Source organism: Schistocerca serialis, chromosome 5, assembly GCF_023864345.2.
Source record: "Schistocerca serialis cubense isolate TAMUIC-IGC-003099 chromosome 5, iqSchSeri2.2, whole genome shotgun sequence".
Taxonomy (NCBI): Eukaryota; Metazoa; Arthropoda; class Insecta; order Orthoptera; family Acrididae; genus Schistocerca; species Schistocerca serialis.
In genome coordinates, this window is record NC_064642.1 from 410540432 (window position 1) to 410553742 (window position 13311).

At 42.1% G+C, this 13311-nt stretch overlaps 1 protein-coding gene across 1 annotated transcript in view; it reads left to right on the forward strand.

The window, feature by feature from the left end:
* The first annotated feature begins 10146 nt into the window (after positions 1 to 10146).
* LOC126480854 (protein ATP6V1FNB-like) overlaps positions 10147 to 13311 on the forward strand; it is a 58996-nt gene continuing 55831 nt past the window's right edge. Inside the window, exons 1-2 of the mRNA XM_050104217.1 lie at positions 10147 to 10263; positions 12069 to 12431. Of these exons, the coding sequence (XP_049960174.1) occupies positions 12102 to 12431 (330 nt within the window). The 5' untranslated portion in view covers positions 10147 to 10263; positions 12069 to 12101. The remainder of the gene's footprint in view (positions 10264 to 12068; positions 12432 to 13311) is intronic.

The following is a 13311-nucleotide window of genomic DNA, read 5'->3' on the forward strand; positions in this document are numbered from 1 at the left end:
AAAGATTGAAAATGTAAAATTGCTGATGATGTCACTGTATCTCCCAGTCTCTGGCCTAGTTAAGCATAATGTTGCATCACAATAATCGACTGTATACCGATAAATCTCATCCGTCAAACTATTTTTTCACTTTCCATTATTTTGCTTATATACGATCCAGTAGGAAGTCGACGCTGTGAGATGCAGTTCCAAACTTTTCTACGGCAAAAAGGTCTCCAATTCCTCCACGGGGTTTACGGTATTATTCAGGTTTTCATCATATACTCTTCATGTCTTGAATGCGAGTTCTGGGACACTGCAATCTTGTGGATGCCCCTGAGATTATTTACAAACAAATTAACAACAGACTAACTGCCCCAAAAAGGAACAACAAGAAGGGGAAGGCGAGGAAGACGATGGCGAAATGAGTTGCAGTCTTGCGATGAACTATCATGGTGACAATACTACGCGACACAGAGCAGTGGAAAAAGTCAGCAATAGTGGAACTTTAATTGCTAGTAACAAACATAACAAATAAACATAGATAAACAAACGAACACACCACTGGATGCCACTACTCATGCCCAGGGTTCAACTTAGTGGAACTCTAATTGTTAGTAACAAACATAACAAATAAACACAGATAAGCAAAGGCAAATACCATTGACATTACTTATGTCCCAGGTTCAGCATGAACTCTTAACCTCTACTAACCTGTAATATGCCAGCGGTGTTGATTGTGGATAGATTACTGTAAGTGGTATTGTCACAGGTGTTTATGGCTTATGTCGGACATACATATTGATCCGAGGTTGATTTATCTCTTTTGTCATGCTGATGATGTCGAAGGTGTTTCAGGAAATTTTCTTCGACCACAGGCAGACTTAAAGCAGCAACCAATGCCGCTCCTTTTGACAGCAACATGTTTACTTTCTCCCTAGGGATCAGCATAAGAGCGGCAACCAGAAAGAAGATCGCGAGCAGTCAGTTTCAATGGCTCACTGGCGGCGTTCTATTCGAGACAAGAGACGTCTCTCTGATTGAAGAGGGCAGGTTTTCAACGTGAGTTTCAGGCTGGAGGTATGGTGTGCCACTCACTACCGCAAAAAAGATGGCGGAAGAATTATGTTGAATGAGCCATTCTTTGGCTCAGGCAGGAAAAGACTGAGAACACAGAGCTTGTGCGTAAGAGGAGACAGTAAGAGGAGGCAGCTTCTCGTTCTAAACGCGAAGCAATTGCAGTGAGGGAGTAACTTCCCCTTTTCCAGTGACACAGTTCGCCCAAGGCTGAGGGAAGCTGGACTGCACAGACAAAGATCTCCTGTAAAATAGGAATTCAGCAGGGAAGACATGTTGTACCAACTGGCATTCTCAGAGCTCCATCTGAATGTGGCGTGGGAAAACATAATCTTCACAAATGAGAATGTGTTTTCCACGAGCAACGAAGCCCAAGAGTAGTTTATCAGCCAGGAGGGACAAGACATCGTGAAGAATAATATGCAGCTATGATAAAAAGTAGTGGCCAGTTATCGCTTTTCTGCTGGGATTGTATTTCTGCAAGAGGAGCAGGAATGCTTCATAGAATTGAGGGAACCATTGAAAGCAGGCAGTACACACATAGTGAGGAATGCAGCATAATGAAGGAGGTACAGAAAGCCCATTCACCTGTGCGTTAAGTCTGCATTTGTTCAGCTCCAGCTGTCCAAAATGGACATTAACGTCATGGACTGGCCGCCATGGCTGTTGATCTGAACACAATGGAAAGTGTGTGGGCGGAGGTAGCACGAACACTGGCCACAAAACCAACGGGTTACCGTTGGCCATCTTCAGGACTGTGTTCTTGAAGCCCGGGAGGAATTGCCTCTTCTGGCAATTACGTCCAATGCCTTACAGATTCCATGCCAAGACACATAACTGAACTCAGAAATAATGGAGATGTTTGAAAAAATAACAGAGTACTGAAAGCATTTTATTTTTCTTGCTTGTTTTTCTGCTCAATTTTCTATCAGTGTGAGGCAGTGGAAGATCACTTCGCAGTGGAAAAAATATCGAGCTTGATATAAGAAAATATGAGCTAGTTTTCCTTTATGTTACCTTTTAAACTGAAATAAATTGCTTTTAATTTCATGTTTTGAATATTACATTATTTTTATTTGCTCTCTGCCTACATGAGAAAAAAAGGAATAAATCAAAAGGGCTGTATTTGTTTATTTGCGTTATTTCGAGTTCATCTCTCCTTTCCCCTCTATTGCCACCTGCTGGATCATCCCAATATTACGTAAAACTTTTCTTCTAATATGTATTTACCTATAATTTCTCCTACCACCTCTCCCTCCCCCCCCCCCCCCCCCTCTCTCTCTCTCTTTCACTCTGGTCTCGCTTGCATTTTGCTCCTCCTCCCAAAAATAATACGTAGATCCAGTTGTTTACGTTGAAGTAATACTTTTCTTTTTATGTCTGCCTCTACCTTGGCCGCTTCTTACTTTCCTCCTCTATCATTTTTCCGAAAACCTATGAAACAGTTTCCTTTAAAATCCCCCGTTTCTCTATCATGCCTTATCCTTTTTTCTCTCTCCAACCATAAAAGAAGCTATGACGTACTTTCCTGAGCGATCTAATTTTATTGCTTCTACCCTTCTCCCTATTCCATTCTCCCTCCTGCGTTTCTCTCTTCCTACCATTCATGCCTATCTCTCTCTCTCTCTCTCTCTCTCTCTCTCTCTCATACATCCAGAGAGTCGTAGGACACATTGACTAATTTCGGTAGCATATTGCTGTACAATGGTAAGGAGAAGTAGGCTACAGAGTAATGGAGCAGCTGTTGTTGTAGAACAGCTTTAAGTAACTGGTAGCTTCCTCCAAGCAGAAATAACATCGCAGGCAGTCAGGTTTCAATGGCTCACTGGGGGTGTTCAGTTCGAGACAAGAGTCGTCACTCCGATTAAAGAAGGCAAATTTCCAACTAGAGTTTGTGGCAGAAGGTGTGGTGTGCCACCCACTACTGCAAAAAGATGGTGGAAGAGTTATGTTGAATGACTCTTTACAAATTAAAGTGGAACAATTAAGTCCAGATAATGCAATACCAACAAGAGCATTTCGTGGAGAGGTTCTCTTCTAATGTAAGAGCAATAGTCAGGGCCACAACTGGGCTGTATCTCAGTTGTGCCTCCATTGCGACTGAGCTGTGCCTTGTTGTGAATGGGCCATGTGGCTGCTGCCGACCATCCTACATCACGGCGGCAGAGGGCTCTCGTCGTACGGAGGATGGAGGTAAAAATAAGAGGAGTTGTCATGACGTCACGAACTTGAAGCCGACCCAAGTGAACATCCGCCATGTTAGCCACCCCAAAACATTCGCTTCTGATGTTTTGATTCCGTGGAGTCGTGAAGTGTTTTGACTAAAAAAATGCCGGCTTGCGTCGCTTACGGGTGTACTAATCGTTCTGATTGTAGTCTGAAGTTTAAACAAATCACATTTCATTCGTAAGTGGACTTATTTAAGCGTTATTTTCTTATATATACTAGAATTTTTTATGCACTGTAAAGTTTTACAGTATGGTTTTATTTCTGTGATTTGACTTTAGATTTCCTATCAATCCAACGCGAGGAGCTCTCTGGAGGTGAGCAATACACTTGGTTTTCATTGTTTGGTTATTCCCTAGTAACTGAAAACTCCTGGCAAGAAATATCCTGGAAATGGACACTAATGTTGTTAAATGCAATAATTTAATATAAAAGTCATTAACTACATGTTGTTTATTAAGTCTTCAGTAAAATGTGTGGAACACCTGTTACAGTGGTTAAATTATAAGTACTTAAAGGGTTACATATTTGTTAAAGCAAAGTTCCATATCTAAGTCCAGGCTATTTAGACCATTACGTTGGAAATGGAAATGAGCGTTTGGCGTCATTGGCCGGGAGGCCCCTCGCGGGGCAGGTCCGGCCGCCATATCGCAGGTCTTATTACATTCGGCGCCACATTGGGCGACCTGCACGCCGGATGGGGATGAAATGATGATGAACACAACACAACACCCAGTCCCTGAGCGGAGAAAATCTCCGACCCAGCCGGGAATCGAACCCGGGCCCAGAGGACGGCAATCCGTCACGCTGACCACTCAGCTACTGGGGCGGACACCATTACGTTAATCACTGTGTTGTCGTGTTACCCTGTAAATTGCTGTTATTTGCCACACTGAATGTCACTTCATAGGTATCTTCGTAGGTACAAAACAAAGCAGATGTGTAAACTACAATGGGCCTGACAATCTTAAATTCGGTTCTTTTGTTTTGTAATTTAACGAATCTTTCACTTTGTTGACATGACAGCTGGCTTGTTTATATCATCCCTGCATACATCTATGGGACACCAAAGGAAATAGGTAAGTTTCTTACAAACTTGAACATTTAAAATTTGCATTTGAGGTACGGAGTCACGGAGTCTAAGCGGACATGCCCCATTGGTCTGCCGGATCTCGGACGATCAATATCAGCATCTGATGGAAACTTGTGTTGCCTTTACCAACTGTGGGATGCCAGTGGAATGTTATCTATCTATCATAATACCTCTGAAACCTCCTCACTATTGTTGTGTAGTGTAAATGAGCAAACTACGAAAGGGGGAGAGCTGGGTGCAAATAACAATGAGGAGACAGGAGCCAAAACTATGGCCAATGCCAAGCTCCTGCCCTGGCATACACCCGGATCCTGCCCAGGAATACCAGCCAAAAAATTGGGCAGATGGAGCACACACACATCCTGAGGCAGAGCAGCAAAAAAGATGGAGGCATCTCGATGACTGCAGAAGGATCCGAGGTGGAATGTGGGGCAGCTGCCGGGAAAAGAGGTCTGTCCCCAGATGACAGTGGCTGTTGAGAAGATGATGACTGTGTAAGTCAGTGCATTGACTTCCATTGGCTAGGGGCCTTTGGGAGCTGGATGCAGGCAGGCACAGAATCTGAAAGCACAAAGCCTGTGTCAGGATCACGCAAGCGCCTCACCAATCCTCTTGGTCCCTGCAGTAAAAATATAAAACGTCCAAGATATTGTACAATGGTGCCTCGCTTCCAGCACCTCCATCTGCCTTACAGTCTGCAATAGACTGAATCGTTAGTGTGATACTTTGCCTGTCGTGGCAGAGTGGGCACCACCTGTCAGGGTGAGTGCTGTTACTGAAACAACGTGCAGTAGCACTTTCCATGTAACAGTACCAATGGTGATTGTCCGTTGTGTGGTCGGGAGTGCTAGGAAGACAAGAATAGCAACAGATCCTGATCACATGTGTGGGAGGCACAAAGTTTGTCCATCTGTTGCTTAAATGTTAGTACGCTGCGTTCAGGTGCACCTTTGGATTTCAGGCGGAATGGTGCACTCATGATGTTGTTGATGCCAGAGATGGTGCAAAACTGTTGAGTCTCGTTGGCAACAAATTGAGGTCAGTCAAAATCACTTCAGGCATCCGTTGAGGCGAAATATTGACAGCAAGGCCTGAATTGTGGAACGAGCGACATCAGATTGTATAGGAACCATGAAGGGAAATTTGCTGAAATCGTTAACACCAATGAGCCAATATGTATTGCAAGTCCAGACATTGGAAAGGTGCTTAAGGGTTGGGCCATTCAGAGAACTGACGCTGATAACCTCGCTGTCGAGCGCCCTTAATCTCCAGAGAACTGCTGAGGTTGGACTGACTGATGTTCAGCACAGGTTTAGCACTGAGAAGCCAATGTTCAGTTTGTGCCTCTAGACTGTGCCAAGTGCAATGACTTCACGCCAATTGCTTGATGCAGACGACCCCCTCCACTGACCTTGCTGTAACAAACAAAGCCCATCAGGGTAGAGAACCTGAGGTATGACAACATGTGACTGTCATTATCGGTACAGAGCAAAATGACGCCTCATACTGTTATCCAATAAAAAGGTTGTAATAACATTTAGAAAGTGTATTTTTTTTTTTTTTTTTTTTTTTTTTTTTTTTTTTGTCAACTTACACTTTTAAATGGAACCATGCCTATTGACATTAACAAAGTCAAAGTAAGGTAAATTAGACCGTCACTGTTGGTTGTTGAAGGATTCTAGTGCAAGTTGTTTACAAGGTATCGTATTTTGGAAAGTTCCCACACCGACACTTATCCAGCACCTGAGGTAGCACACACTAAAGAACAACACAAGTGTAGACACCAGTTATGTGGATTCTGAACAGTAATGAGACAATTACCACTGCACATTGTGTTCAAAATTACCACTGGCAGCTGCAGTACACACGTAGAGTGTGGTATGGAACGATTGCTAGATATGTGCTAGCATTTCAGCTGAGATGCCTACGTAGGCAGCAGCAATATGTCATTGCATCTCATCAAGTGTAGTTGGTATGTCCTTGTGGACAGCATCTTTCAGCTTTCTACACAGAAAATAGTCAACAGATATCAAGTCCGAAGAACAGGCTGTTCAGTTCAAATGGTTCAAATGGCTCTGAGCACTATGGGACTTAACTTATGAGGTCATCAGTCCCCTAGAACTTAGAACCACTTAAACCTAACTAACCTAAGGACATCACACATATACATGCCCAAGGCAGGATTCGAACCTGCAATCTTAGCAGTTGCGCAGTTCCACACTGAAGCGCCTAGAACCGCTCGACCACTTCGGCCCGCAGCTGTCCAGTCCAATGATTTGGAAACAATTTGTGAAAGCATGCTGTAGTACGTCGTGCATTATGAGCTGGGTACTCATTAAGTTGGTGTCACAGGTTCCTCTTAGTCTGCAGAGGAATGTCTTCTAGCATCCGTGGAAGATGGTCTGTTAGGATGCCGCAGTACTTGTGTGTATTCAGTGTTCTGTCTATGAAAAATGGGCAAATGAGCTGATGGTTCACTACCCCACACCACGCATTTACACCCCATGGACGCTTAAGTACCACCTGACAAAGACAACGGGGATTGTCAACACACAACAGTGCATGTTTCGGTAGTTTAGCTGGCTATGATTGGTAAATGTGGCTACAATACATCAGGAGTATCCCGTCTTAATGCCCATGTACAGAACTGAACACGATTCCCATAATCGTTTCCATACAGCTTTTGATGGACATAAATATAATAGGGATGTAATCTGTGTCAATGGAGAATGCATAGGACACTTGCCTGACTCTTGTCACTGCTTTGTGCGATAGTGTGGGAGCTAACGTGCGGTTCACTGCAACAGCAGCAGGAACATTGATTTCCCCCTCTTCTGTCGCCCTTTTTTCCCTACTGTTAGGTTGTCTAGGTGTTACACTACCACTTTCACGTACCTGGTTGAAGAGGTTTATAAATAAGTTCACAGATGACTGACGTCCATTCTTTCTACACTCTCCGGCTTTTTCTGCATTGTTAAATCCCATCGAGCAGTCATGGCCTACTGCTTGGACTGTCACACACTAACTGACTAGCAAGTTGCACTGCACTCGAGGAGCACACAAACATGCTGTAAGCAAGCATAACAACATCATGCGTAGCAACTATGCAGGTTGACTGGCACAAATAAATGTCGGTGTGGAAACTTTTCAAAATACAATATCTTGTAAACGACTCACGCTAGAATCCTGCAATAAGCACCACTGATATTCTAATTTACTTGACTTTAAATTGGTAACGTCAATAGGCATTGTTCCATTTAAAAAGGTGTATGTTTGCACAAAAGTGCACTTTACAAGTATTATTTCAATCAATTTATCTGCTAACCGTAGGAGCCCCTGACTAGCAATCCATTCTATGAAAACTGCACATCAGTAGTAGCACTTTCCATTTCTGCAATATCTGCGGTGCAATTTTAAAGTGACTCACCCAGTATAATCAAGCATTCTGATCAAAAATATAGCTTGATGAGCCCAGTGAATGGAAAATATAGCGAATCACGAATTTTACTGTTTTCATCCCATACCAGTAACATGATGTTTGGTTTGTGTTCAACGAATTATACCGAGCTCAAAACCAATTAATTGCACATATTTCTCTAGTTGAGATGCAAACGTCTGAGTTCAGCCTTTTCTGAAAGCTTGTGAGCATGATTTTTTTCTAGTAGTCCATAACATAGATTACAGTCAATATTTTTTTTGTGCAGTTAGGGCAGTTAGGCACACACACACACACACACACACACACACACACACACACACACACACACACACACACACACACACATATCCATCCGCACATATACAGACACAAGCAGACATTTGTAAAGGCAAAGAGTTTGCCTTTACAAATGTCTGCTTTTCTGTATATGTGCGGGTGGATATGTGTGTGTGCGCGAGTGTATACCTGTCCTTTTTTCCCCCTAAGGTAAGTCTTTCCACTCCCGGGACTGGAATGACTCCTTACCCTCTCCCTTAAAACCCACATCCTTTCGTCTTTCCCTCTCCTTCCCTTTTTCCTGATGAAGCAACCGTTGGTTGCGAAAGCTTGAATTTTGTGTGTGTGTTTGTGTTTGTTTGTGTGTCTATCAACATGCCAACGCTTTCGTTTGGTAAGTTACATAATCTTTGTTTTTTAGATATATGTTATTTAAATATTGTTATAATATATTAGTTCGGTGTGGAAAGTGGTCAGTTTGAGTCAAAATTGTGTCTGTAGAACATACAAATGCTATATTTTTGGTGAGGATGGCCTTCAGCCATTGAGAGTTAGACAGTGACAGAACACCGCTGATGTCAAGTGGAGACAGATACTTTGTGAGTGGAGCACTCAAGGGAGCGATTGTGGGCGGTTTTACGTTTGAGCTGGAACAAGGCAGACATGTCTGTGGTAACAAGTGTTATACAGTCATGTGGGTGATAGATTCTGGGCAGTGAATGGCCACTAAACTACTTTAACTTTTGAAAGAACTGTAACTTTTGCAAGGTCTGAGTGTGCTCAAGTCCATAATTTTAACTTTTCACTTGCATTATGGAACTGAGAACGGAAAGACTATGAGTTTCTACTTATCATCTCACATGTGATAGTTTGTAAATCATCGTGCTGAACTGAGCACGCAAATATTTCATATACTGTGATCATAAAGTGGACTTGGTTTTTCACGCAATTTGGATGACTATTTAACTTGGTAATTCTGCTATCATTCTTGTAACACTGTCAATCCAACATTATTGCAATGTATAAGGTTATCCTTCTGTCTACATTATGATTGGTTACTCTGCAACCAATTTCTGTTTGCCTAAGAAATACTTTATTGAATAAACAGTATTCAACAGAATTCTCCGGTGTTGTATATCAATTACAGAATTTAAAGTAGAACCATTTTTATTAATTATTCATTTATTTTTTATTTAATATTTCTGTTTATTTTATTAATTCACAATTATAGCCTGTACACAGACTATTTTACTGCATGATCGCAGCTTCACATTATTCTTTGCAACATGTTAGCTGCTGGACATTAAAACAGACATGCGCGGCTCAACGCTATTGCATTATCAAGCTAGTCTTTTTAAACAGAGCCTTGCATAGCCCAGTTACTTAATGTACAATCAGGTAAAGTTACAATTGGTTTGCTTATATGGGATGGTGGTTAGAGAGCAACTTTTCAGCAATGTATCGAATAGGTAATATCACAACCATTGACAATGGGTATAGTAATACATTCGTCCTCACATTTTCAAGCAGTCCAACATCAGGCCACTGTCACATCCAAATGACCCACAAATCTGGATATTGCACAATTCACACAGTCAGCCAAACAGTGACGCATAATGAGGCCCCTATCAAATCCCGTCAAATGCTGATAATGCTGTCTCGCACTCGGCCCACAATCTCTGTGTCCTCCATGATGATCTTTCAGCATCTGATTCTGTTCATGCTCCTTACATACTCTACCAAGCCTGGTAACAATACTAAAGATGAACAACACTAATCCATTCTTGTGACCATTCTCCTTGTTACAGAGCATTGTATCTCTCATCATTTACAGACCCACCAATGGTTACGTTAACCTCCAATGACATCGTATGGGTGCTTTGTTTTCTTGTCAAGCAGTGTATAATTTTATTTGCACAGTTTCTACTGGACAGATAAGTAGGATGCTGAAGAATATTTATAGTTTCTCTCTTGAAAGGTGATTCTTGAAGTTTTCCATCAAAGTTTCCATGAAATGTATGATGTCTTTTATTGTATCTTCATTTATTATTTTCAGCACTCTCTTGCCAGTCAAATGTGCCTGTGAACACTGACACAGTCCTTCGTTGCACACTTTTGATGGCCTCTGCAACTTCAACCTGATGTGCTTCCCATCGATTTGAGCAGCATTCAAGTATGGATGGTACAATTTTTTTTGTGCAGTCTCTTTTGTAGACACATTACAGTTTTGCTATATCCTAAGAAGGCTTTGTACTGTGCCATTTTCTTTGTATACAGCTTAACCTATGTGATTGTTATTCTTCATATCTTTGCTACACAACATTTCTCCTGGTCTTCATCCCATATCTTCAAGTGGTCATCTTTTTCATTATTGTATTTGGCAATGTTGGTGGGCAGATGCCTCCTTACTGTTGTTACCAGTTTCCTTCTCCTCTCCCCTCCACCTCTCTCCCAGAACAGAAGTTACAAACCCCAACTGCCTGTGTCCAGTGTAATCCATGCAAAAGTTTGGTAACATTTTCTAAACATCTGTGAATTGTGTAACTGAGACAAGGCATAGGTACCAGCTCTGTATTCACCTAGTCAGACGTGGGACACCACGTAAAATCCACATCCATGATAGCAGGCAAACTAGCACACGTTCTCAGTCCACTACATGGATTCAGTCTGGGGCTGGTGCATCTCCCCAAATCCCAGAAGCGGTATGCCAACACACATGTTTATCCAAGCAGGTATCTTTGGGACACAATGTTGCTGCAAAACATTTGTGTAATATGACTATGTCTAGTTGTGTCTCATTTATCCTGCAGTCAAAGGATACCTCATGGTCACATTTCTTGAAGAGCACAGCTTTGTACTCTCTTGAAGAGCAGAGCTTTGTACTTCTCCACATTAAGAGTTTGTTGTCAGCCTTAGTACAAGGTTGAAATTATTTTCCCAAAATCTAACTACATATTATCATGATTTTTACTGAATTCAGTTTCTTGTTTCTCCCATGACACTGGAAATTGTGACTGTGAGCTGTTGCACATGTTTTATGTATAACAAAGGTAATAACCTTCTTGCTAATTTTCCTCCACTAAGCTGTATTTATTGTTTCTTTTTATTTGCAACTGATTTCTAAGCAACTGCAGGTTCATCCTCAGGTTCATTAGCACTGTGCACATTACCCTATTGTGTGGTAACTATAAGTTAGAGATCAAAGCAATTACAGCTTCATTGTTGGGCTCTTCAGTGGTACACCACGATGCTAAAGTGCCTGCTGATCAATCTGTAGTTCCTTTGAAATCAAAAGTAAATAAATGAAAACAAAATATGTACCACCATCTTGTGTTGTGTGTATAACAACGAAGCAATTTGTGCAGTGAATTACGTTGGCAATCAGTGACAAAATATAATGTGCAATAGTGTAATGTCAATCAACAGCTTCGCCATTACACCAGTGATGCAAGTGAAGCAGCAAGATGATGAAATTGCTGTAATATACATAGTCAACAACAAAGAAGAAAACCAGCAGAAGACATCACTGATTTTGATTTCTAGGTATGCCACACCAGCAGCTACAGTAAAAAACAATGGACAAAGTGTTCTAGATTAATCTAGTTTAAGATGGTTTATTTTTAAGTAACATTTCTCTATGTATATATGTATGTATGTATGTATGTATAAATGCTTGAAGATGAACAGAACATGTTCAAAACACATTGCATTATGTTGGATTAAGCATAAAATAAAAAGTGACTGGTAGCAGAAACTTGAAATAAATAATTAAAATATATACAGCTGGGTGGAGGAAAAATAGTACAAGAATAGCTTTTCTTCTCCATAACAAAATATACCTTCCCCATAGGTAACTCCATCATCGTAAAGGACAAATTATACATTGGTCAATATTATACTGTTTAATGACAATAACTGTGACCTTGCCATATGTCAATGATGTGTGCAAGCAGTTAGTTCATTGTTGTTGTTATCCAGGTCCACTTCAGGCTGCTACTGTTGGCAGCAGTCATGTCCGGCAAACAGTACCCACTGGGCTACGACCCGCAGATCCTGTCAGTGCTGTACGCAACAGAGAACCGGCTGCGGACACGATGGTTCTTCAAGAATCTGCACCTACTGCAGCAGATCATCGCAGATGCCCCTCGTCTGGCTGAAGGTGAGGCAGACCGCCGCCTCAGAGAGCTGCAGCAGCCACAGCTACTGCAGTTGCGCACCAGGCCACGCTTCCTCAAAACTGTGCGCAGGCCACCACCACCTCTGCCACCCCCGGACCCTGAGGTTCAGCTGGACTCCATGCGGCCACCATCACCACGCACCAAACAACTCATATACTCCCAGGTCAGCACTTCCAAGTTCTAAGTTTGACACAGAGACAGAATTTTATATGCAGCTGGTCATTAAAACTGCAACAGCATGAAGGTGGCATGCTAGAGATGTCAAATTATCATGAAGTGTACTACATGCTTAGATAGAAAAGTATTAGCATTCCAGTGTCTCCGCACAAACTATGTACGAGTAATCCCATTGACATTTGGTTGACAAGGAAAATTATGCTGCAGGTTTCCCCATTCAGAAAATGCATTTGAATATTTTAATTATTTGTGAGAAGAACATGTGTAAGAAGGAGAAACATCTGCCACCACATGCCAGGTTCTGCCAAAGGAAGAAATGTGGCCTATCACAGTATTCTGACATTGCTGCTGGCATTGATTGGCTGTCATGTAAATATGGCATTGATGAGTGGAGTAGGGTTATACTCAATACTGTTCACAATCTCAGTGACCCCATATGACTAGTGCCTTAGAGGACAGATACATTCTTACCTTGGCTATCAGCATAGTACAGCCATTCCACGATAGTGATGCATCCAGCAACAACACTGGACACAGGAGTGGCATCACATCATCTTTTCAGACGTATCCCAGTTGTGCATACAGCATTATGATGGATGTATCAGTGTGTTGAGGTCCTGAGGAAAGAGAAAATTGCTAGATTGTATTTGTCATCATCGTATGGGCCAAGCACCTGATGGGATGCACAGCACGATTAGCTCCAGTTTAAGGATAAGGATAAGGATAAGCACCATCATTCTGGCCACAGACAGCGTCAGGACCGATCAACTGCTGTGTTGTCCTCTGCCAAGGGCATCATTTGGATGTAATGTAGTATGGAGGGGGTGGGGAGGGTGGGGGTCAGCACCTGTGCAGTTCTGGTTTGC